Genomic DNA, 27,045 nt, shown 5'->3' on the forward strand with positions numbered 1-27,045 from the left:
CAGATGTATGTGGCAGGTCAATTAGAATTGCTTGCTAACAATAACACAAATACTTCCTCTTTGAGTGTGCTATAGTAATGAATATTTTCCCCCTTTTATCTCACAATACGAGTGATGAACAGGATGATTCTAATTAAACCAATGCCAAACATTCCATTCCCCAATCTTCATCTTTTTACGTTCCTTCACTGACTACTATTCCACACCTCCAAAAAATTTGCCTCATAAATCAGACTGCTACCTTCTTTCTCCCACACTTCACAGGCTGAGTATGGAAATATTACGTACACATAGTCCAACACAGTGTCTTGCAACAGAATGTAGTTAGCTGTCAAGATGCTCATGCAGGCTGTGTAAACTCTATGATTGTGACAGCTGGACCTCCCCTATCCACCCAAACACGTTCAGAGCTATGCAAAATGTGAGCAGTGGGCTGCCACAGCCCAGCACTGCCCAACATTCGACTACTGCTACTAATGTCATGTTGGAACAGAGTTTATATATAGAAAATTGTATTTGATGCTTTTCTTTTAGTTGTTTTCTGCATCACATATCACTGAAAAAAATGAAGTAAAATGCCCAACTCCATTTTTTGTTGTGAACAAATATTATGCTAGTCCATACTGAATGTGGTTCACAGAAGTAATGCTATCTACACAGACGTAAACCTAAAAAAAACCAACTCACATCAAAACGTGCCTGGGTTTGCCAAGTAACGTTACAAGACAAAGTCATCCATTTAATCACAGACAGTAGTAAGATCACCAGTTCAGTAAAAAAGGAAGACAAAGATCAGCTGTTAAGAAATTAAGATTACAAAACAAACAATAAAGGTCAAACATTTATAAACTTCTAGAGCAACAGCTACTCTACCTATCTTGAACATGCACTTGCAGTGACTGTCAATAACCTGTATACACAAAGCAGCATAAACACATCACTTCCCTTTATCCCATTCCTAACAGGAAAATTCTCTAAAATATTAGACTAGTCTTGTCTTACTCAAGTTTTCTGTCTCATCTTGGCTAACTGAGACTTGAAAATACATGATAATCTTGATTTTCCATTTTCCTCTTCTGCTTTGCTGTGAAGAAAACAATAAAAACTTAAGCTGAGGAATGAGAAGATTTACTGTGTCCCTGAAAGTTGTACATCTGAGTTTGTAGTACTGGACACAGACAAGCTGAGGAAAAAGAGACTTTAACATACTTAAACTAGCTGTTTTGTAAGCTGTCCTTACAGTGAATATGCATTTACCTACACTGTATAAATTTCTTCAAGGCCTAGATCACACTGATGCTCATCACCAGTAGTCAGTGGAGAGGATTTTACACTGCTATTTATCTCATTTACACACACATTCTTCTGAAGGGATGACCTCTTCTCCATCTCTGCTTGTCAGCATAAAATTGATGAAATCCTGAGACATTAGTTACAGGCAACCGAGACAGAGCATCTTCCATATACAGCACAGTTATTCTTTATCAGTTAATTTTGGTGAATTCCTGTTTTTATGTCCTTTGCATAATAAAAAGGTCACGTATCTTTTGGTATTTATGTTCACGTGCTGGGTGATATATAGTCAAGACTAGAGAATACACACCTATAAGGCATATACCACACACACTGCTAAAGAAGCAATGCAAGCACTAAGTTCCCTTCCACTGCAAAATCCTGGAGTCTTCCAGAGATGCGACCTACCACTCCACCACTCACCCTGGCAAGCATAAACACCCATCATCTCCAGATTAGCTAGTTAGTGGCAAATAAACATTCAAGACTCGTTACAAAGATTGTCACCCTGAAAGTGAAACAGATCAATATTCCACACAAAACAGCCTTTACTCAAAGTCCTGGAGTCTCAAGAGGGACAGAGATTAAAACACTATGCTTCAGCCAGCAATGCCGCAGTGAAAGGCATCAAGAATGGTATGTCTGGAGAAGGTGAGAGCTGACCTACTGAGGACAAGAGGACAGAGTTCAGATCTTACCAGAGAAACAGGGTCACTGGGGATACAAAAAAGATTACAACCAAGGCTTTAACTGATGTGATAAAGATGGGGTAGGAAAACCTTCTAGATCTAGAATAACCTAGGATGACAGCTAAGCAATGATTCAAAGGAGATACTTGCAGCATGGTACCCTGAAAATCTATTGTATTTTGTCAGTTATCCTTAGCAAAATACTTTATGTTGTTGATTAGCTGACCCTGCTTAGGTGTAGGAATGTTTACATGTAAAATGGAGTACAAATAGGAGGAAAAATGTCCCCACCATGTGGGTAACTGGAAAAGCCATGCAGCACTGGAGAAAGTCATCTGTAGGTATTGACCTGTAAGACATTCCTTGCCAACTTATCTGCTACTTGCCCTCAGCAGCGAAAGTCCAAAACTCCTGGAAGGCAACCACCAACATCACCACCACGTGGCAATGAAGAGAAATGAACTGCTTAAAGTCATTATGTAGCTTAAAGGCTATACTCACTGTGTGGTCCCAAGTTGGTCATCTTTTAAGTCCATGCTGCCACCTGCTTAAATGGATAGCTCAATCAAGAAACATAATGTGGTGCTTCATCAGCAGCCCAAACAGATCCTACAGCAGAGCAGCTATGTCTGAGAGCGTTCCAGTAAAACATATCTAATTAAAGATGACATTCACCCAAAGGCCCAGGGAAATGCTAAAGGCATGCTTCCAGGATCACAGTAAGCCAATCTGTATGCAAGCTTCCCTCACCACATAGGGGCCATCCTTTCCCACCACTTCTCTGCACTAACATTTGCACATGTGCCTGAAAAATAGCTGTGCTTTCAGCTGGACTAGTTTTCACTCAGATTACCTCCTTGATCTGCCTAGCCGTGCTGCTGCTGCATAAATGCTAGTTGACAGAACAGGGGACAGGGTAGGGGCAGCAAAAAGATGCCTGTGAAGAGCACGATTGCTTCTTAATGGCAATGACACTTTAGACCCTAACTGCAAAACGCTCTTCAGGACATTCAAAAACCCTTTCTGGAGAAATATCTTTCGGTCACAAGGATAACTAAACCTTTTACCCCCACTCATCAGACAAGCCATGAAAGAGACCCAATGAGACTGCGAGATGGATAAAAAGGACCTAGACTCCTCTTTTCTAGCTGCCCGACACAGAGAAAGAGTATCATGGTTTAACCCCAGCCAGCCAGCAACTAAGCACCGCGCAGCCACTTGCTCACTTCCCCCACACCCCATGGGATGGGGGAGAGAATCACAAAAAAAAAAGTAAACCTCATGATTGAGATAAGAACAGTTTAATAGGACAGAAAGGAAGACAATAATAATGATTATAACAATAATGAAATGACAATACTAATAAAGGATTGGAATACACAAAACAAGTGATGTACAATGCAATTGCTCACCGCTCACCGACCGATGCTTACTTAGCTCCTGAGCAGCAATCCGTCGCCCCCCAGCCAACTCCCCCCAGTTTATATACTGGGCACGATGTCACATGGTATGGAATACCCCTTTGGCCAGTTTGGGTCAGCTGTCCTGGCTGCGTCCCCCCCCAACTTCTTGTGCCCCTCCAGCCTTCCTGCTGCCTTGACATGAGAAGCAGAAAAATCCTTGACTTAGTATAAACACTACTTAGCAACAACTGAAAACATTGGCATTATCAACATTATTGTCATACTAAACCTAAAATGTAACACTGTACCAGCTACTAGGAAGAAAATTAACTCTATCCCAGCCAAAACCAGGACAAGGAGCAAACTGGCAAGACATACACATCTGACATGCTACACCTTTTCCCCCCGCTCCCCTCCCTGGTTGGGTTAATGGGAATTAATTTCACAACCTTTCTATATTTGAAGAACACCTCTGTAGAAAAGGATGGTTTTGGAGCAAGACATTTAAAATGGCATTGGTCTACCAGGCAGCAAAGTGAAAAACCTCCTCATATTCTCCCTCTTTAGCATGAAGAACTTGTTCCTACCAGTAAACAAGATCAGTTGTTGGTAGGGTAAAATTGTCAGATAACAGCAACAGCACCCACACCCACCTGCTCTTAAGATTTGAAGTGAAGGTTAATTGTACCACATGTATTCCCGTGCTTACGGCAAGACTACAGACACTTTCAGTTTCTTGTCTCCAGGACTGAAAAGTACCACTTCTCACTGCTGAGCCTCCTCTGCATGGAGATACTGAATCCCATTCAAGAAGCAGCCTTTGGATGCTCTACAACGCCACCAACAGTTTGACACATTGAAAACAAAGACTGGAATTTCTGGTACTCATTTCAGATTTAGCTGCTCATAACGGAGGTGAAGCAAAGTGTCCTTAACTGCTCCTGCCACTCTAGGCCTGTCTTGGATAAGCACCAGGGAGCACAAGTGCTTTGTAAAAATGGGGAGCTGAGAATGCCACTGAGAGATCTGGGGGGGGAAGAACTATCCCCCAAACTAGCAAAATCTTCCCTAAAGCAGCTAATTTTTTCTTTGGTAGGTCTAAATCTGGAGGCAGGCCCTCATACAACTCCAGCCTCTTGGTATAAAATGATTGATTTTTCCAGTTCTGGTATTGGAGGTACTTCTTGTGACCCTTTCTTGTTTGGGGCCTGACTCTGACTCAATTCATTATGCTGAAAGAGTTGTTCAGTCTGTATCCTCTCCAAGGCAATATAAACAACAGATATACTGGCCATATTTGGGGGCAGGAAACCCCAGCTCTAAAGACAAAACTTGTCATATGGACACGCTGTTGATGCAATAAGCAAAACAAAAGTAGACTCCAAGAAATAAAAGCAAGTCCAAGACAAATCTGAAACTAGAAACTAACTCCAAGATCTAGGGAAATTGCTTCAAGCTAAGCCACTAACTTGAGAGGAACTACAAGTATATGGTGTAGCCCATGCTTTTTTACCTCTGTACATGTATGTTTGAAAAGGAGTAGCGAGAAGCACACCTTGAATGAATGACAACCACCGAGTCAAAATATTATCTGTCTCACTATTATATGGTGTCTATACAGATCATTCAGGAGAATCATGCTATTTTGACAGGTCACCCATAAAATTATGTGATTTATACCCAATGTATCTTTATTTTAGCAATGAACCTTTGTAGCAGTTCAGACTATCTGAAACATCCGAATTCGGTACAATCCAGAGGACCAAGCTTGGGAACTTCAGTGGAGGGCAGTGGGTGTCACTGGGAAAACAAGGCTGAAAACATAGATTGGATGCTCAAGACAGTTCCACCTTCACATGCAACAGATGTCATCCACTCTACCTCCTCAGCATAAGTTCCTGTCATTGACTGTAAGCTTGTCTGCACAGTGACATCTCTGCCCCAATGCTACCTTAAAATTGTCATTCAGGTTTCATCTCTAGTAGAAGCTGTTGCTCCTTTCACTCTGAGCTCCAGACCTTTTACACTCCTGATTTATAGCCGGGATTGAACATACCATTTTCTCAATATTTCATTGACACAAAGGTAGCTATTGACCCCATTTCCCACACGCTCCCATATACAGCGCATCAAGCTGCACAAGCAAGCATGGTACTGAGCCCCACTGCAAGCCTGCTCCTGACTCTCAGGGGCCAATGCGTCAGTCTCTGTCTGACAGCCCTGACAGAGGCCAGCACCCAGAGCTCTGTGGTAGCAGCCCACAGGACCACCCCCCCCTCCATGCCTCCCTCCTCGCTAGTGACCTAACGATATAAAACTCGGTGCTTTTCCCATCAGCTGGCACCCCTCAGATGAAAGAGCTTCATACTCCCCCTCCCTCCCCTGAAAATACTCCCAAAAAATCCAGCAGGCAGGTGACATGTACGTATCTACCTGGTTATGAGATTTCTACCAGGAGAGCCGATAATGCTTTAAAATTCAGACACCATCCCTCCAGGACTTTTTTTCAGCAGTTATTTTTATTAAAAAAAATTAATGAGAACTGAAGTACCATTCAGGCTTCTAGAGAGGTTTTGTTAGGGCAGAATCGAAATTAACGTGTTAGATAAACATGTTGAAACAGTCATGTAAGCTTATAGGAAACAACACACATCTCCCCACCCCGAGGTCATTATTCTTTCTGCAGAAACCAGGTTGGTACAGCAACAGAAAACATCCCAGCCACAGACATTCACCCAGAAGGCAACCCACTAAAGTCAGCCAACATCAAGCTAGATTTCAGGAGACGTGGATTCCAGGTAAATGAAGTGGAGATTTAAGAGTCTTTTTCTGTAGAGTGGGAAGATTTAGCTGCATTAGGTGGGATGTAAAACACAACTAGGAAGAACTAAGGGTCAGAGAAATTGCAACAAAATGGCATTAGTATTTTTGAACTGCAGAGCAAGCAGGTTCAACCAGTTCTAGGTATTGCTAACTATTTCTGAAAGGCTCACTTCTTCCAAGCTTATGAGAAACAACCCTCTAGGTTTAAAGAATTTAAAGTCAGTAGTCCACACTGGGTCAGTCCCAAATCTTCAATGCAGTATTTTTAGTCCAGGGATATATTAACAGCTTATGAGATGGTTAGAAATAATAGGCAAAAGTCTTATGCTTCTGAAAGCAGTAATGTGACACTGTGGAGAAAGCCTTAGATAAGGACTCCTGTACCCTGGGTTCTATTCCTGGCCCTGTTAATAGCCTATAAATGCTCCTGGGCAAGTCCTTTCAGCCCTTTTTGCTTCACTTTCATCTGTAAGGAGAAGAAGAGACATGTGGCTCCTTTGCAAAGCCACTTGAAGCAATTAAAAAGCATGATAAAAACTGACTTGTATTTCTTGTTCAAATCCACAAGCTGTAGCTAAAGGCGCTGCAGTGAGCTTTGTGTACCAAACTGCAATAGTGCTCTCAAAATATTTCCTGTTCTCTCACAAATATTACAAAGCAAAAGCTAGTGAGAATACCGTGCATTTTCCACTTAATTGCAAGCCAGGAATTCAGTGTTTTTTCTTCAATTTGCAGCTTCTGAACAATTTTTAAACAGAGCTTTAGGCCATCATATACAAGTTGAAGGCTGTTCTTACTTATCTTTTGTGAACCCCTTAGAAGTAATCCACAGATCACCATTCACTGAAATCTACTATCCTAGGCTTGTTTTGATCAACTGTTAAAGCAATACTCACATCCTCAGGGCAAGTGAGGACTGTAGCGACTTACATGAATTTGTCCCACATTCAAAGCATTTCTAACAGTCTCTGAAGCAAGGTTTTTCAGGTTGCTAGTAGATGTGTACATTAAAGGGAATAAAATAGTGGTGATTCCTGCAGATCACCCTGGGCTGAATCAGCCTTGCTGACTTAACCAGTTTACACTGCCCCACACCCATTTCCCAATCCTGCTTATTCTGTGGCCCCACCATCTCTAGTCTCTCATCTATCCTCTACTGAGATTCTAGAAAAGAAATACTTAACTGTTCTATTATCTTGGTCAGATCTTCAAGTTGTTTTAACTGCCATGTTCACTTTTGAGCAAGTCAGCTGAATCAAAGTTGCTCTTCTGTCTCTGCACATCATCCTAACAAATAGGAAGCCCTTTATCAGTATTTCCTTCACTACAACTTGCACTACTTCTTTCTATTAAGCTGCCTCATTAGCTACAAAGCTCTAACTATTCTATGTTAACACATAATAAACAAGTTACTGTTATTATTACTAAGCACTCTGTGGCATGCCTTCCTCCATACAGGAAGGAAGGTGATCTCTTCAAAGCAGCAACCAACTCTTCATGTACATACAGAGAACCAAATATCATTAATGTTTAAATACATATACATTGGAAATTCAGTGCAGCTCAGACGATAGTCTCATATGATGAGCTAGCACTTGACAACTCTGCCCAAATTACTTATGCTGTAAACCGTCCAAGTAAACTCTTCACCCCGGTCCTATGCCTTTCTCTTCATAGTGTGAAGTTGTTCGTGGGTCACCAAAAGGTGATTTGTGGCCAACATAACCAGTCTAGCAAGCATTTATATCATAGACAATTATGAAAAAAATCACAGTATAGTTTAGTTCCACTTTTCATTCCCTCTCTTCCCAATTTAAATAAAGAAAGAGCTGCCTTGACAGAGGCAAAATTATCTTGCCAGTATAAATTGCACCCACATTCAGGAATGGTTTATTAGCACATCACACAGGATGGCTTAAAGCACCTCCACAGCGGTCAATACAATGAAGCCTTAATATTACTTTGGACTTTCAATGGCATTTTCATCTTTTATTGGCACAGAAGAGTGTTTTTTCTCTCAGAGGCTATACAGCAACAATGGAGACACAGGATGGCCAAGTATAACATTTCAAAGATTGACCTACAAAACCGAAGTTATCATGACCAAGTCCCAGTTGTCACCAATCAGACGCGATAGATTTAATTTTGTTATGAGAAGAGATACAGAGCTCTAGTCAAAACTGTTTTGATGAGTTCTCAGGTTTTCTAATGTCTGGTCTTCTAAAGCACAGCCTAGAGTATCAGACAGGAGCACTGTTAACTATTTCTCTACTCCATGCCTTGTAGGCTACCAATTAATGCTTACAAGTATCACTTTTTGCACCAGTAATTTATTTAGTAACTTCATCAAGTTTCTCTTACTCAGTACATGAGGTTCTCATTCTATCAACTCAGAGCATTTTTCATGAGCTTCTGCGTAACCTTCTATAGGCTGCTCTCAGTGCATTTTGGTTAAGTCAGTGAGACCACATATTGGAACTGCTTATACACAGACTCACATTCTTCCTATTTACACTAAGTTTTGCCAGACTCCCACCATCACATCCCTAACACAAGTTACCACCTTAAGAAGCCAATTACAAAAAGTGGGTTTTAAGCCAAGAGATCATTTGTTTTCAATCTAATTCAAGACTTTTTAAGAAAGTCTAAAGCCTGCTCTGATTCAAGTTTTTGATAAAGTTTTATTCTAATATCAGAAGCTTTAGATTCTTATATGCTTTAGGTGAAAACTAGTTTGTCGTCCATCTTGGCCCTTGAACAGGTTTTCAAAGATTTAGAGTACTAGAAGTTTGGAGTACACCAATATTGAGCCATTTCAGGTAACCCTGCAACACTAAAAATTCACTGGCTAGGTCTTGGTGAAGAGAGCACAACTAGAACAGTTGAACAGAAATGCAGTTAAACTACTACAATACTGCATTTTAAAGATTATAGGTTTTTAATGACGTGAAAATCTTTAATCATGTCACAGCAAGCTCGGCACAGTTCTTGGGTACAGCCATTCTTCCCATTCAAAAGTTAAAGCACATTTTCACAATGCTGCCATCAGAAGAAAAAATATTTTTTATGAAACGTACATGTAATTGTGTAGCTCTACTGAATGTTTAGTACACTAGCCTGGTAATAGTTATGACAGAAACATTTATTCTCTTTCCCTATTAAGTTCTTTCCACAAGAGCTTAACTTTATTATTTCTTCCCCTACTACTAGGGAAGGTGGCAAGAATTACTTTTTTCAGGCACGGAAAACAATCCTTCACTGCTTCTCCAGTCATTCCTCAAGGCAACAAAATGCTAAGTCTAAGAAATGCTCCTTAACAGCTACGGCAAGATTTCTGGTCTGATACGAACTTAAAAGTACAATTTTCACTTTACTTTAGAAGCACAAGTATAAATATTTTTAAAGCTTTTTTTTTTAAAGCTGTCATTTCCTAAAGTTACTTTATACCTTCATTTGTCAGCTTTGAACAAGCTCCTGCCTAATGAGGTTTTAATTACAACCATTTATTTACATTTTATACCAGATAACACACTTTTGTTTTTCAGGCACTGACAAGGGCCCTGGTTCCGCAGACTCCAAGTGCTTAGTTTAAGTAGGACTACACACAAACCCACCTTTGCAGCATTAGAAGCAGACTCCTGAGCGACCCTGCAAAGAGAAGATATCTTCCTTACTGCTTGGATTTTGCCATCCATTTTATTAAATGATTTCTGAAAAGAAAAAAAAAAAAGCACAACTAATTTCTTTTTTTTTTCTCCTCTCAGGCCACGGGCTGAGCACCAACATGACCAATATGATAAAGCAGGAGAAGCCTCACACGCTGTCTAAACTGCCAGCCCAAGATAAACAGCATACTGTTGTATTAGCAGAAGGCAATGCAAACGCGGGTGTCCACGCTGACCAAGGAACAGATCTATTCCCCCCCCGTGAAAAAGATGTTAACAACCAGTCAGGAAAGAAGCAAGCCGGTCCGTGGAAACCGAAACCAGACGGCACCCCCAGCCCAAGCCGCACCGCGGCTGAGCCCACACCCAAGGCAGGGTTACCAAGACACACAGCACACACAACAAGGCACACTCGGCGGCAGCCTCCCTCCCTCCCCTGTCACCCACGGCCTCAGCGGAGGGCGCTCCGGCCCCTCCGCACTCCCCCTCCCGCTGCCTCACCCGCGGGCAGGCTCCGCGGAGGGCCCGGCGGCCACCCGTGGGTGCGGGCCGGCCGGTGACAAGACACCCGGGGCTGCCCTCACGGCACGGGCTGCCCTCACAGCACGGCCCGCTCTCCCACCGGCCCGCCCGCCCACTCTACCCTGGCCCACCGGCCTTCAGGCGGATCCGGTAGGACGGAACGGGCCGGTCGGCGCAGACGCGGGCCTGCCAGGCCCCGCGCCTGCGGCCGGCTCCCGCACCCTCTACCTCAGGAAGACGGCGATGGCGGCGGCCGCCATTACCGCGCGGCCCGGCCCCCGCGCGGCCACCACACCCCCCCCGCGCGCGGGGCCCGGCCCCGACCCTTATATCCTGCTCCGCCACCCCACCCCACCCCGCGCCGCGCCGCTCGCTCGCCCGCCCCTCCCCACCCCGCTCCCCATAGAAGCGGCGCGGGGATTGGCCGCGCCGCCGCCGGCCGGCTGTGTGGGAAGCGTTGATTGGCCGGAGCGCGGCCGCCAGCGACTGCCTCCCCGCGAGTGTGTCTCTGGCAGTGTCAATGGCTCCTCCTGCCACGGAGCAGCGACGGGCTTGAGACGGGCAGGACCGCGGGGCTCCTTTAAGAGAGGGATTTTCGGGGGGGGCCGGGGAGGGGGGCCGCGGCGCGAACGTCCCCCACAGCCAGCGCTCGGGAAGAGCCTAGCGGCCGGCGGCTCCTCTGCCTCTCGAGCTGAGCCGGCGAGGAGGCGGCAGCGGCGGCGGGACCCCCGCCTGGAGAACTCCCCCCCCCCTCCCCTCTCCTTCCCTGCTGCCCGCTGCTGCGAGGCGGCCGCCCCGGGGCTCCCTCCTTTCCCCCCCCCTCCCCAACGAGGCACCGGTTGCCGGAGGATTCCCCCCCTCCCCTCCCGCCACCCACACGAGTCGGCAAATGAACTCGGTCCGAGCCGCCAACAGGAGACCCAGGCGAGTGTCCAGGCCGCGCCCGGTGCAGCAGCAGCAGGAGAGGAACAACGCCGCCGCCGCCGCCGCCGGGGATCGGGGTAAGCCAGGCGCCGCCGCGCCGAGCTTGGGGGGGGGGGAGTGTGTGTGTGTGGGGGGGGGGGGGGGACCGGCCTTGCGTGGGGTTCGCCGGCGGCGCCGGGCCCCGCCGCGCCCGGCCGGGCACCGGCAGGAAAAGCCCAGGCTGCTTCACCCTTGGCTCCCGCTCAGGCCGCGCTTTGTTTGGCTTGGGCTCTGCCCCGACTCGGGGCCGCTGGGCCCTGCCGCCGAGCGGGAGGGAGGCGGGGGCTCGGCCCCTTCCCCGGCCGCTCTCCCACGCCCGCTGGGGAGGGGGGGGGGGAGCCGATCGCCGCCGGCCCTAAGGGACGGAACGCGGCGAAGCCCCCCCGCCCCGTCCCCGGGGGCTGCGGGAAGGCGAGCCGGCGGAGCCGGTGCCTCCCCCCCCGGGGGAGCGGCGGGCTGGGCCCCCCGGGCCGGCGGAGGGGAGAGGTGACGCGGGTGGGGGGGGGAAGCGGCGCCCGGGGTGGGGAGGCGGGGGGCTGCGGGGCCGGGGGTGGGGGGGAGAGGCGGCAGGGGGGGGCTCTGGTGCCGGGCAACTTGCGCCGACACCTTCCCCGCCGCCGTCGGCGAAATGGTGTCGGGGAGGGGGGGGGCGGCGGCCCGGGTCTCGGCGGCGAGAGCCTCCGCGGCCCGCCGCGCCGCGCAATGTTTGCTGCGCAGTTCGGAGCCCGGGCTTCGGTTACAGCGCCCGGCGGGGGGGCGCGGGCCGCGGCCGATCGGCCATTTATTTACCTCAGCCACACCGCCCCCCCACCCCCCCCAGCCGCCGCGGCAGCCGTCGGCCCCGAACCGGCCGGAACGGAACGGGGGGCTCCGGCCAGCCCCCCCCCCACCTCAGCGCCTCAGCCCTGCCCGGCGGGTCCGCCCGCGCCGGTGGGGCCGGGGCCTAGCGTAAAAATGTTGACAATTTGGAGCTAATGGGGGAAAAGCACCATTGTCTGAGGGGGGATGAGGAAGCGGCGAGGTGGGATTCCTCCCCTTAATGGAGCCCGGAGCGGGGTGGCCAGTGCCGGGGTGCGGGGGCGAGGGGGGGTGGCGGTCCCTCAGCCCTGGCACTGTCGCCCCAGGGATGGCTCTTGGGGGTGCGAGTGTGCGTGTGCTCCGTATGTGCAGGGCTGGTGGTGGTGGTTTTTTTTTTTTTTTTTTTTTTTTTGAAGGCGAGATGGGGGTGGGATTGGAGGAGACATTTTGCATGTCTTATCTGGTGGATTGGATTTTAATTTTTTATGCATTGGCTGTCACAACTCTGGCATGATAAAGGAGGCTGATCGGTGGTGCAGTTTTAGATGTACAAATGTCTTTTTAAAAATAAAAAAAAAGCCTTCATTGTCATCTGAATGTCTTTTGTTTGAGTATCTAGGATATCACATCGAGAACGAGGTATTTTAACTACGGAGATGCATCGTGATAAATACTTTAGTGCGTTTTGTGCAATCAAAACGTTTTAAGCAAATGAAGTAAAGAAAATTTAATCTGAGGAAGTATTTTTAATTCTCCATTCCTCCCCCCTCCCCTCCCTCCCCTTCCTTCCCCCGCCCCCCCTCGCACACATTGGTCAGAGCAAAGAATGTTACCCAGACCAGATTGCTGTGTATATAACCAGAGGATGTGATGTCTTATGCCCAATTATGGGTCTTGTGTAAACCTTCCAAAATCTTCAGTAATTATATAATTAAAATGACTTCTCTGGTATACTGACATTTAAAGAAAAAAAAAAAACAACGCAAAACCCAAACCCAAAAAATAACGAGAACTTCCTCCTTTCAATGACATGCACTGAGGATTTTCATCATCGATGTTCCATATACAGAATATAGAATTTTTTCAACCCCACGGTTTACTTTTTCTTTTAAACAGATGAAAATGCAACTTCTAAAAGGCATCCGGAAAGGTGTGCTTATGGATTAAACGCTGTGATTATTCAGTTTTACATTGGACTGCCAGTCTCAAACTGTTCATATGTTATTAATTTGCTAAAGATACAGGCAGAAACTTTTTCTGTTAAAATATGAGGCTGCAATTTATTTGTATTACTCTGATGTTTTGTGGAACTCTACATTCACCTAATTTTGGTGGGGTTTTTTTACATTGTTCGTTGCCGTTTTCCACTCTGTGATGATAAAATTGTAATAAAATCAAGTTCCACAGTTTGCCGAAATTACTGTTCCATATGGATCACTGCTAGCTTTTTCCTTGCGTTTTTGAAGGTCAGTTGCGCTAGGTCTGACTTGCCCAAAAATGTATCAGCAGCATTAGGGTCTTTTGTTGTTAGTGTTATATCTACATTTGGGGTGTCTCTAGTGCAGTTCCTGTTCCTGTCTCAGAACTTGCAAGGTCTGATCCACTATCTCTGGAAGCTAATGCCAGTTTTACCTGTGACTTTGATCGCTTTGTGCAGAGCTGTTACTTTAAAGGATGATGAATAATGCTACTAAATTATAAGCCAATGTACTAGGGTTAGACCATACCGCACACAGCAGTGGTGACTTTTTTCACCTTTATTCCCAAGCAATGTAGGTCATCTTAAAAAAGGCTGTACAAAAGAAGCAGTGTAAGTTATTAGGAAAGGGTTTCTGTTAAACTCAGATTTAAATTCGTTTAAAAAAATTGGTAGTAGATAACGTGAGTGCAGCTGTGATTAAATGAAAATTATTATTTGTTATTATTAATTTCCTCCTTCATATTACAGCACAGTACTTAATACTACAAATATCATGGAACAGAGTTGATAACGTAGCACAGTTAATCTTTGGAACTTCTTGTTGCTTCATATCATTAAAGTAGATTGCTTAGTAAAACGTGTTTCAGGTCTTGAGCTTTATTTATTATTTAATGCTGCGTAAGTAGGCAGTGTTTTGCAACTGTGTAACAGCTGTTACATTTTCACCACTGAGTAAAAATCAAGTTATGACTCCTGTTATTAATAAATAGATCACTAGGAAAAAAATGGTTTTATAAAAACCCTCCATCAAAGGTTCCTTGTAAGGGTTTAAAAATCATACAAAGCTGTGTTTTATACTGTGAAGCAATTCTTGGTTTAATGTATTTTATAGATGTAGTATGAATAGATCTAATGAATGCATAATCATGCTATCTTTATTATACATTGATAAACAGTGTTTGTGTACCTGTATTGTGATTAGTGGGGAAGGGAGATCATAAATGGTTGCAGATAAAAAATTTTTCTCCCCAAACTCACTGTGTTGTACAGCCAAGATAAGATGTCATCAGGATATACTTCCCAAGATGTTTTCCCTTATGTTCTGCTGTTCACACCTCCCTCCATCTAAATTAGCCACTCTGGCTACACTATGCTACTTCTGTTTTACCTTCTCCCTCCTGATCTCTCCCCAGTCACCAGTGGGGTTGCCAGTGGCTTATTCTGTGGGTTTGGAATTCTGCATGATAGATACAGAATAGATGGGCCCTTTCATTTTCTTTAGGACAATGGTCTACCCCAAAGGAAATCTGGACTGGGTGATGTCTATGTTTAAATATTCCTGTGTTCGCTTATAGTGCTTTTTTTGTTCGTTTTTTTTTTTCCCCCCCCCTTCAGGGTATAGGTTTGGCTACAGTTTTAGGAAGAAGGCAAGGTTAGACACTTATTTTTATAAAAATAAAAAAATCTTCTCCAGTATGCAGCTAAAACTGTCAAGCTCAGAGCTATCACGTGAATATTTTTTTTTCTTGTTTCTGTTCTTCTCAAAATAATAACTATATTAGTCCATGTGTGCTTCATTATAACGTCAGCACAATACTGGATATGGTACTAATGAGGTTCTGAGCTTTATGTCCAGTATGAAGTGCTTTTAGGATTGGATCCTGTATACTGTTAAGGACCAAATGTGTAGCACCATGGCAGCTGCGTCTGCCACAATCCTGCGCGTTCCTTTTACGTGGTAGCGGTGTCCATGTGACAAGGCAGTGAGCTGGCTCTGGAGCTGCCTGCGCCAAACGCTAACTGCCTTTTTTTTTTTTTTTTTTTTTTCCCCAGGTTGATTTTTGGCACAAGTGCTGGTACAAGGGAAGGGATAGCACTGAATGCCTGTGGGTGTGGTGGGACTGTGGCAGCTCCGATTTAGATTGGGTTAAGCTGGATCAATACTTCTGGAGTTGGGGCATGTTTAATACATACAGCCTGTAAACCTACCTTGCAAGTTTGCTGCTCTCCCTCCCACCAGTCTATTTTCCAAAGAAAACAAGACTTATACACCCGTACAGTCTGTCTGTCTGTCACTCTGCAACTTCTGAACTCGTTAGCTCATTTCATCCAGATTTGTCAATGGGGTGTGAAGTTCTTAAGTTTTGTGGAAATTATTGGCTGGGCAGAGGAAGAAGACAATGAGGGAAAAACATTTATAACTTACCCTCTCTACCCTTGCCGAGAAGCAGCAACCAGCTGGCCTGTCAGCACACAAGGTAATTGAATTACTCATTTGTCTGTACAGGGGACATGAGGGCTTGAAGTACTACTGGGAGAAAGAGTAGGTTAGGCTGTGTAAGACACAAACATGTAGAAACTAAGCTCCAGTAGGTTTCTTGCTCACAAAGCTTGAATTTTGTAATGTTGAGATAAATATCTCAGGAAAGTTAAGGAGTCTTTATCTGGCCCTATTTCAAGTGCATGTGTGTAAGCATGCGCGTGATTTTTTTTTTTTACTTTTTTTTTAATATAATATATGCACCAAAAGGCTTATGTTGGTGTGTGCTGGGTTGTAACAGTAACTGAATTAAATGACTCTTATTCTGAAGCAAATGCCCAGACTTGCATCAAAATAACTAAATTGGTTTCAGTTTTTGTAGGATCATCCCTTATGGCAAGAAGTCAAGAAGTCAGGCATCAGTTGCTCCAGGTGGAGAGAAATCTAATTCGGGCTTTTCCATATTCCTTAGAAGAGAGTCCTAGGCCAGGAAAAGATACATTTGTATGTGGATATGTAATCCTTGTTTCTGCAATGAAAAGTTTCCAAGGTCTGCCTTACAGATAAAAGTTTAGAATCTATGAACTTGGTAATTCAAGTACAGCTTCTGTTTCCCAAAGCCTGATTCTGCACCATGCGTACAAAGGAGTGTCTGGGTACCTCTGTTGTCCTTTATGTAGGACAAGTGCCTAAATTTATGCTAAAGCTTTCTATCTGATTTGGAGAGATCAAAATCAAGTGCAGTTGTTCTTGGTATACACAGTAATGTTCGTTGCCCAGAGCTTTGGTATATTTTGGTCATTCATAATGCTATTAATATCTGTTATAGTTTCCCAGAAATACCAAATCTTTTTCTATTTAGTTTCTGTCTTGCCTAAACCATTGAGCTCAAAGTTTTTGTAAAGAAGTAATGAAATCTCCTACGTCAGTCTGGTTGATATGTTTCTGCTTTGGGGGAAGGTTATGGCCTGTGCCCGACTCCTGCTCTGGTGCTTCCTGGGAGAATCACAGTTATGGAGTAGACCAAAGCTGTCCAACGTGTGTCAGGCTTTTACTGCAGGTGTGCAGGGCATTAAGCATAATAAACATTATGTGGACTGAACATGGAGGATTTAACGTATATGCATACAACTGGAGCACTGTGAGTGCTTTGTCAGCCCAGCAGCTGCCTGGGAATGTCAGGCTTGCAGCTTGCTCTACATCGGCAGTTTCCTCACCAGCGTGGTAAATCTGGTGTGCCTAGCAAGTGCTGAATTTGCAGTGCCTGTGCAGACTGTCTGCTGTGCGTGTGTGTTTATTCGGCACGTTAAGCACACTTTGCACATGCACAGTGGTATCATTGGGGAGGCCAGGTGGCAGCCAGAGGGGGCTGCCACTGCAGGGAAGACAACTTGTTTGACCCCCCCGCCCCCCTCCGGTCTAGGGTCACTTCTGTAAAGGGAGTGAGTATGCACCAGGTGTATTGTAACGTGGGTCACCTGTGGCAGTGCTGAAACTTCCCCTTACAGCTCGTGGCTGTAAACTGTTTGGTCTGCTAGGAAGAGGAGGTAGGGTGCTTCTCTAAAATTTCCACATTAAATTAGATTAAATATATTTAGCCTTATATATTATAACAGATGGTGTGGGAAAAGTAAATCAGAACTGTGTAATGTGTGGACAATAAAAGCAAAGAGAGGAAAACATGACTGAACTAACAGGAATTGAGAAAATTAAAGGTTTGTTCAGTTGACTTTGTCATTACCTAATCCTCTCATGTTTTCTGGTTGTTAAGTACTTCTGTTTGTTTCTTGCTTATGTGGTGTTTCTCTGTTCAGCACTTGAATAGGGGGGGAAGCGTACTTGGTGATTTTTGTTATTGTTCGTGGTACTAAAATGTAGTATCTGAATATAGCCTAGGATTTTAGTCTGAGTTCTTCAGTTCTTGATGAAATGGCAGGGGGGAAGAAAGCAAACTAAAACATACAGTGCAATTACAGAACACCTATCAAAATTCTGCTTTTTATAATATAATGCTACTTTAAAAAAAGACTTCTAAATTCTTGTAAAAGAGGGAGAGCAAGTTCTAGATGTAGAGTCTTAAGTGAAGAAGACAGTTTAGAGGAATCTCCTATCATTTAAAGTGTACTTCCTCCTAGAAAGTTTAGTGAACTTTTTTTGAGGTGATTAAAATCTCTGAATCTGGAATACTTCTTAAAAGTTAACTTGCATAGTGGTTATTGTGGTTTTTCTCAATAACTAAGTTTTGCTGGTTATACTGCTGCCTGTTCTTAAAATGTTGTTGTTCGTCCATACATAGAAGCTGGGAGGACACAGACAAGCAACAAATGAACACTTGTAAAACATACAGTTCTTCTAGCAGGCTTCTAGGAACTACTTTTTATGCTCTTCTCTGAGATACTTCCTGTAGTTGCGTTTTGACAAGATAATTAACTATTCAGGGTGTTTTGGGGGCAGGAGATAAGAACACAGGGCTAGAAGCAGGAATAACGGGATGACCCCTTCTCCTCTAGCAACCAGGCTCTAAAATTAGTTATCTGCTGGTTTAGCTCTTTGAACTAACTGCAGAGTTTGGTGAGTGTGTAAGAGAAGCGGTCCTCAGGTTTGTGGTTGGGAGTGGGAGGAATGAAGTGGGACTGCCCCTCGTCCTCACGGCTAACCCTCCGATCAGTTTAGCTGTCGTGTGAGACCAGAGCCTTGCACAGTGACTGGCGATGGTCCTGTCCATTTGAGAGGAGCTGTCAAAATGCTGCTGTGGCTCTGTTCTACCATACGTGCTACGATACACACAATGAGATCTACTGTTCGTTGTAATGGAAACCTGCAGTTTTCACTCCATTGCCAGGTTTGTCGGGTCCCTCCTGATGTCTTAAATGTGAGAGTTCAGGCACTGCTTTGTTCTAGGAGGTTGAACTGCTGCATAGTTGTTTTCTGCTCAGAAGCATTGGTGCTGAGGCTCCTAGGTTTGTTTCTGATAAACAGCTGTATTTTCTTGATTCTACTTAGTTTATTCAGCAAAAGTATATAGCAATATCATTCCAATACATACCATATATTACTGGTATTCCAATATTGAAATAATAGTGATGTTTATCTTCTTGGGCAACTGGTTCTGTGTTCCAAAAAAATTGATTCAGCTATATAGCTCTACCATGTGAGTGCCAGTCTAGTGTTGATACAGTATATAGAGAGTTTTTCCTCAGTTTTTCTGTCCTGCTTGATTTGGTAGGTGTTTAGATTAGGGTTAGTTGTTTGGTGATGGTTTTTGCAATTATGAGTGAAAACTGATTTAAAAAATGAACTAAACCTCTTAGCAGACATTGCTCTTGGCTTGGGAAAGTACTGGGGGTGAACAGTAAGAGTACACATGGGTTATTCCAGCTGTAGGCCACTGGAAGGGTAGTCCTTCGTATGTTTCAGAGAACTCTTCAGTTCCTAGCTCCTGAACACAGCATAGAGAAACAAGCAGTCCTGAGAATGAGGTTGGGAAGCAAAAGCTTGGGGTTTGTGCTACTGTGAATTGCCATTACAAGGCAAAATTAACAACTATACTTGGAATTATTACACTTGTTTTAAATAACCACTGTCCAGACCAGCAGAAGAGCTGAATTTGCAGTCTCATGGTCATCATGCTGTGTGCATGCTTTTATACCAAAGGGCTGGTTAGCATGAATAGGTCATGTTACAGTAACTATTTCCTTTTGGTAATCCCAGTTTGTAGTGTTTGGAAACAGCCTGTTTGCCTTAAGGGCTCTGATTTGTGGGTTCTCTTCTGTTGCTTGTTTTCAGCTTGCACATCTAGAAGCAAAGGTTCAAGGGTTTAGCCTCTTGCTTTCTGAATAGGGGTGAGTTGTAGCTCTATAGCCAGTCTGAATTTCAAGCTATCTTTGTATTTGGGCAGGTTATTGTGGGATGACAGGTTACCATATGTCAGCTGATCTGTGGTATCTGATTCACAGTAATTGTTCATGTGTATGCTCTTAGCCTGTGGCAAATGGAAGGTAATTTGAGTTAGCTTGACCCTCTTTCATTACACTCTTTCAAGGCACTCCCTTCTCCACGTGGATTGTTAGACCTGCTGGAGTGCCTTGGCTAAAACAATAATGCAGTTTCTGTCCCCAAGCTAATTTGGGTGTATCTATACAACAGTAAGATGAGGACTTCACCACAGTTTCCTGTATTGCTGTTTTGAGACCATACCTTGCTGAAGGAGTGAATACTACAAAGATGCTACCCTGAAAATCAGTCAGATGCTGTAATTACCAGGTGCGTTTTTCTTTAGCAAAACTTATGAAAGCTTTATTAGTGCATTTTAAAACACCACAAATAAGTCATTTATTTTGCAGTATCTTGGTATACTTACTTCTTGTTTTTGAAGAAGTAGGTTTTACTTCGAGTTCTTTCAGAAGGTGCTTGGTAATTGAAATAATTCTAACACTGCAGTAATGGTTTTGGATGTTCTGATTCCAAAGCCCACTGAAATCCTGGCTAGCTGAAAGGTTCCCATTGACCACAAATGGTGCTTGAATTTGATCTGAAACGACATGAAAGGTAAAACAACTGATTTTCTTTTTAGTGCTTAGTTTTTAGTTGAAATTTGATTTTGCAACAGTAAATACATAGCTATCCAATCTGGTTCATCAATAATTATTAAAAATCTAAAATACTACTTAAATGCATGTGGCAAAATACTTTTCAGTAGTCAGATCTTGCCATCCTGTCTTGCTGCCTTACTGAATTTCTAAGGCTCCCAAAGAGAAACTCGGAACTGCCTCTTGAATCTAACTCATTTCCCCCCTTTCCTGCAGATAAATCTGGTTAGTTAATTAGTGCACTACTGCTCCTATGTGTATATGACAAATAAATAAAGCTTCCTCCCAATTTTTCATTCTTATTTGGCCAATGAGAGGGGTTTTTTTAGGAGGTATTTGGTAAAATTTACAGTTCCCAAGCTGCTTGTACTTGGGAAAGTGGGTGGAAAAGTGTGACTTTTTTACTTTACTTGGAATTCAGTCTCCTTAAGACATAGGTCTTGGTGCAGACTTGCTGTAGTCCTCTGATAAATAAATAGTTGTGAAAGTTTGTCAGCATACCTTTAGAGAAGACTTTACCGTGCAGAAACACAGGAAAACTTCCCATTGTAATCATTTTTCTAAGAGCTGAGGACAAAATGGATGCTTTTTGGCTAAATAAGCCTTTCCTGGCTGTTGGGAAAGCAAGAGACCAGAAAGATGACCCAAATACTGTTGGGTCATTAATTTAAATTGTGTGTAGTAGCTGTTCAAATTAATGTTTGCTATTTCCTTAAGTTGTTGCTGTCTTGAAGGAGGAAGGATGGCAACTTTGTTTAGATGGTTGTTATGTTAGTCTTCGGCAAGATGTCACACTTCACCTTTCTCTGAAGATGGTAGGATCTGTGACCATCTTTTTTTGGAAGAAAGGTTCTGCCCCTTCACCTTCTTCAACAGTCATTGAAGACCAGTTACTCAAAATAAACTAGAGTTTACTCTGGAATTTCACTTGCTCTGTTTTGACCTGTATTGACTGCAACTGCCCAAGTCGAGATCATGCACAGGGACAGGAGGTAGCTGAGCATCCCATCATTTATGACCTTGGAAGTTGCAAGACTGAAGGTCTAGGGTGGTTGCAGTATATGAAAATGAGTAGCGGGTTTTCCATCGCAGAAGAACCATTTTATTCAGATCCATTTGGAGCTTCCTCTCTGGCTCCATTTTTAACTATCTGCAAAGCTACCTCGTAATTGAGCCTCTAAGGCATATGCTTCAGATCTTTGTTGGGAGAACCTCCTTCAACACAAGTTGTGCAGTTGTCTGTCTAGCCAAGCCTCAGTGGAAAGGCAGGAGATAAATGCTTTGGGCTACTGTTGCTGTCTGGATGATTAGAAGAAGAATGTGTGTGATTGTGATAATGGGTGGTATCTGAATGACTTCAGGTGGCCTTTGATAATGAGTTTAGACCCTTTTGTATCTTGCCAAATTTCTCAGCTGCAGCTGCTCATTGATCAGCAGCTTGTGATCAATAATCTGCTGATACACTTGACAGTATCAGTATGGATGCTTGCCATTGTCAAGTTTTATCATAATGTAAAAGGTTTAAGTAACTGAAAAAGGCGTACCTGAGTAGGTTCAGTGGGTATCTAATGAAGCTCTGTTCTGAAGATAAAGTTGTCATAGTACATGTGATGTGATGCTGGCTTTCCCATTTTGTCTAAGTAACATTTGAACGTCTGAGCTTGTTAATGTTAAAAAGTGTTAACAGGAAACAATGCTTTCTGAGAGCTCTGTCTCATCTACATCTATTTTTTTAAATGCCAAAAAAGAAGGGGAGGTGAAATTATTCTGATTTTCAGTTATAGACAAAATAATATGTAATTTTAAAGTAAAATATGTTGGTCATGCTAATGTTGAAATAAGCACTTTATCTTTTAGGGGCTGCTTGCATTAGTATAGCTGTTAGCTATAGTTGCCATAATTGGGCTGAAAATAAAAAGTGAGGATAAGGGAAGTGTTAACTTATTTGTAAAAATGTGGATAATGTGGCGAAAAAGAAGAATGGAAAACTAATTTTAAACAAAATTTTAATTGAAATTTTCAATATTGATACTATGTGGTAGTCCAGTTTAAGATCAGTTTTCACATTTACTTCATGAATTTTTCAGCCTATGTTTTTCTGGATAACTTTTTCAAGAAACTGAAGATCTGAGCGTGCAGTCTGCTGTGGGTTGCTCTTATGCTGATTAATACAGTGGAAGTTAAAAATAGGTAGTGTATGGAAAAATCATGATTTTTAACTTCTCTATTTGAAAGGCCTACCAAGCAATACCTGCCATCTACTGGTGCTCTAAGTGGATTCATTATCAAGTTCTTGGGTAAATCCCAGCAGACTGACTGCATAGTTTGTTTCATTTATTTCACTTGTCTTAATGACAAAGAGTGCTATGAGCTGCCAGTGTATTTTTTGTGTGTGTGTGTAAGATTTCTAGATGTTATACAATCATGTGAAAACAAGAACTGTAGCTGAAACACTGAGCATGCTGAAATCCTAGTGAGTTGGGCACAGTGATTTTCTGACTAAATATACTTTGGGTGCCACACCAACGTTTCTTCCTTAACAGCAAGGTCGGACCTCCAGCATTCCTCTGGACTACCACTGTTGGCAAACAGGTAGAGTCTGTTGAGTAGTACTGTAATGGCTAGGGAAGGCAAAAATTTTCAACTGTTTCTGTCACTTGAGTGGTGGAAATAATTACCACTTTCACAATGAGTAAGTTTAATGAGCAAGTTTTAAATAGTAAGAAAAACTGAAGAAGTGGGCTGTTTTAGTATCTTTGTGTTGTTTTGATGCCGATCTAGTCACTAAAATTGTGTGTATATGCTGTGTGTTAAACATTCGCTATGATTTTTCTCAATATTTACGTGTAGGGTCCTGTTGGCAGAAAGGTGATATTTTTCAGTAATATAAATACTGTGTGCGCATTATGGTGGCTGGGGGAACTGCTTGAGCCTGGTTAAGGTTTCTTTTGTAAGATTTCTGGGATATATATTTTGTATTTCCCACAAATTCTTTAGTACTGCAGAAGTGGCCAAATGTATTACAGAAAATGAATTTTAATTCCTCTAGTTTGTGAAATTAAAATATGGTTTGAGAAAGGGGCAAAGAGGTATAGATCAGAATAGCAAGGTTTGAGAACTTGGTATCCACAAATCCTGCTTGTGTTGGTTTTGTAGATTAGTTTAAAAAAAAATAAAAATCAACCTGCTCCTTTTTTATTAATACAGATAAGGGCCTCTTTCCCCCCCTCCGCCCCCGATATTTTTCATGTATGTGGAGACAAAATTCTTAAGTGTCCCTTTCTCCAAACTTAGCTGGCAAAGTCTCCCCACCTTTTATTTTAGCAGATAAAATTTCTGCTAGTGAGAGTCTCTGTAAAAGTTTAAATGATCTTGGGGGTTTAAATTAAATAAGAAACCACTTCTTCAGTGACTTTTTTTTAAGAATAGACTCATACATATGTGTGCATATTTAACTTTTTTTCTTTAAAGTGAGAGGAGTAATTCAGTGGTTCTTTGTTTCCTCCTTCAGTATTTCTAGTAACAGTAACATAGTGGGTGGAGTGACGCTAAGGAGCAGTTTCTAGTCCAGAAGGTTACTGACTTACTGATCTCTTCACAAAAATCCTTATTTTTGTATATGCTAAGAGTTTACTTGGGAAAGAGCTGTTCAAGCATGCAGTGATATAAAAAGATACTAATCAGTGCACTCAACTTCAATCCTTCCCTTCTGCCTGAAGGTCTTGCGTCAGGGTTGCGCTAAACGTGGGGAAATGTCTCTTAATCCCACTATTTCTTGCAGTGATTCTAGCAATGGCCTAGTTTCAGGTACTGGTAAAGGATCCCCTTTATTTTACTAATTTGGATATTTGTCTTGCAGTACTCTTGTCATGTAGGCTTTCAGTCATGTCTGTAGCTATCCTCATAGCACAGCTGGGATGTAGTGAAGTACCATTGTTCTGACTTCAGCAGTGGGAAATGAAAGCGTAAAGAAATGACGTAACTTGCCCAAAGTCACCAGGGAAGTTTGTAGGCATGGTTTCACCATTGGTTTAAGCAGTGGAATTGCAGGTGGCCACCAAAAGGGATTTTCTTGGTGGTGCTTTACTTCTTCCTTCTGTTGGTTTTAGTGACAGTGCACCTGTACAGTCACTGGCCATTGTGTGAGGTAGCTGGTGGAAAAAGGTCTGTACTCTCCTTTCTGGCAGTATTACACTCTTAAATTGGTTTAACTTTATCATGGAACCACATCTGTGGCAAAGCATAGAATTGAACATGATGCTCTTGGGTTCCTGTGGTTGGTAGTCTAGTTTTAAACTATACAGTCTCTCTTGGTACAATACCTGTCATCTTTCTGGACTTACTTTAGTGCTCAGCTTGTCCCAGGATAAAAACTGGATGGTTGAACTGGGAGTTGTTGCTCTCGGTTGTCATTTGTCCGGTGCTCCCAGCTGGTCCCTGTTCAAGGCAAGGATCACCGAATGGCTCAAAATATGGTTGCGATGGTGCTTTAATCTTTCAGGGCAACATACTAAGGTAAACGAGAATTGCAGTTGGCTGGCTTAATTATGCTAGGCTGAAAACTGGAGCCGCTTTTGAATTGCCACGTGAGCTGTACAGCCATCTGTCATTGGGGCAACAACTTGTATTCTAAGGGGCAGCTGGCAGGGTTGAGACTTGCTTCAGCTGGCAATTTTTTTTTTTTAATTTGCCACTGTGTGTCTGTCAGAACCCTTATTTGTGGATAAGGAAGAGAGTAGGGGTTGCCTTAATTGTTTGTGCAATTAACTTAAAAAATCCCAAGAGGAACAGTGGGCATTTCTGTGAGAATAAATTATGTTCGTATAACTTGCGTTCTGTGTCCTTATAGACTATTTCTTGCGGGTTTGAGATATAACAATAATGTGACAGTTGTGAAGCCATAGGTGTACCTGTGGGTGCACTGAACCGTACATACAGCACAAGAAAATCATACATTCTTACTAAAATGCAATGTTATATTGTGAAAGCACAAATACTGAAGGAATTATGCTGAGAGACAACCTACAGAAAGGATTGTGTGGAAGATTCAAACATTTAGATTTTGCACTAGTTCTCCAGAAACTTTATCTTACAGGCTCCTGAGTAAGGATGTGGGAACTCTTAATGGTATTGATCATATGGACACATTGCTGTGAACAGATAGAGAAAAAAAACCTAATAACATCATTTTATCTGAGGAAGGCTACATGGGTTTATGAAAGGTAATTGTTGGGAAAACAAGTAGTTGGAGAAAACACTGCAGTTGGCAGTCAAACAATATATGGCTTTTAATTTGAAATGCTTTGAGTATTTTTATCGGAAGAGGGGGTGCTGTTCCCTCTCTTTTTGTTTGGTTGGTTGGCTTTTTGGGGTTTGTTTCTTCAAAACCAGGAATGAGTTGATAGCTTACTCATTTGGGGAAGTCTCAGGGAGCCCAGGATAGCATTTTACATTGGCTCTTGCATAAGTCTTAACTACTATTACTTGTTCATCTGGGGGTAGAGGGTAGGAAACAGTATAACTTTAGTAATGGATTCTTAGTCCTCAGTCATAATCTGGACTGGTGCAGATGATACTCTGCTCTAATTTAAACCAGCTGCTGGCTGCTCTAAAAGGACCTGTATAAAGATGACGATAGCTGGCATGTATGTGCTCTGTCCACTTCTCCCCACTTTTCTAGCACATCCAGTAGACCAGAGACCATTAAAGGGAGTATGTGCAACATGCATTTATTGACTTTGTGCTGGTAAGGGACACTGGTTTGGTCCCAGAATCTGTCTCAGTGTTGATTGTCCCTTTCCAATGTCCAGAAAGAATTGGCCAGGCCCCCAGGCTGTTAAGGTTGGAGTCTTATGAACATGCAGTAGGACATGTCTGAAGTATCTCCTTGTTGCTACATGTAGCTCAGAGAACAGTCTGGAATTAAAATTTTCTGTAGAGCTGTCCTACTAAATTATGTCACTGGTTAGATGAAAGTAAATTTTTGATGGGAAACTTTTTTTCTTTCCGATGTGGTGGAAGCATTTGTCTTTAATAATTGCTTCAGATTTCCAGGAAATTTTATTTAGTTCTCTGTACTTCTCAATCTGAAAAATATAGTTGATTTAAAAAAAAAATAAATAATGACTTGGAATAAAAAGTTACAATTTTAAGTACCAGAAAGGGCACTGACAAACTATTGAACTTATTTCTGATAAAGGATTTGCCTGATATCATCTGAATTTTGAGATGTTCAAGTCCATGACTTAGTTGCCTTGATTTTGGTCTTTACTTTGGCACCATGCTTCCTAATAGATACATTAGAGACAGCTTTATGTTGGCAACCATGCTGTCTTGTCTGAGACTGTCCCATTGTGGGGGGGAGAGACTGTGGAGTCCTGGTATTATTTATTTTTTTTAATGGTTTTTAACTTTGGTTTTAATACACATTGGTCTTCTGTCTCCAGTGTCATTTGTGGTGATGAGTTGGGAGAATGTGGTGGTGGTATGACTTTCTCCTCCTCTTCTTTTTTTCTCAAGTCTCTTTGGAAATCCAGAACTCTTCTGTATTTACAGTGAGCAACTAGTTCACAGTGAGGTTTGGCTTTATAGAAGAAGAAAATTCATTTTGAACTTTGGTT

At 43.0% G+C, this 27,045-nt stretch overlaps 1 protein-coding gene and 1 long non-coding RNA gene across 3 annotated transcripts in view; one reads left to right on the top strand and one right to left on the bottom strand.

The window, feature by feature from the left end:
* Positions 1–5,751: 5,751 nt before the first annotated feature.
* Positions 5,752–10,734, bottom strand: LOC142037841 (uncharacterized). Its single transcript, XR_012652446.1, has 3 exons — positions 10,375–10,734; positions 9,823–9,918; positions 5,752–9,247 (listed from the first exon to the last, which is right to left on the bottom strand). It is a non-coding gene; the product is annotated as an uncharacterized LOC142037841 (long non-coding RNA).
* A 200-nt stretch (positions 10,735–10,934) lies between these two features.
* Positions 10,935–27,045, top strand: part of FBXO11 (F-box protein 11) — a 77,496-nt gene continuing 61,385 nt past the window's right edge. The window contains exon 1 of one of the 2 annotated variants that reach the window (XM_075042450.1): positions 10,935–11,396. In XM_075042450.1, coding sequence (XP_074898551.1) covers positions 11,285–11,396 — 112 coding nt within the window. In that variant the 5' untranslated portion in view covers positions 10,935–11,284. The remainder of the gene's footprint in view (positions 11,397–27,045) is intronic. The other variant, XM_075042449.1, reaches the window with a different exon arrangement.

This window comes from Buteo buteo, chromosome 12, assembly GCF_964188355.1.
Source record: "Buteo buteo chromosome 12, bButBut1.hap1.1, whole genome shotgun sequence".
NCBI lineage: Eukaryota > Metazoa > Chordata > Aves > Accipitriformes > Accipitridae > Buteo > Buteo buteo.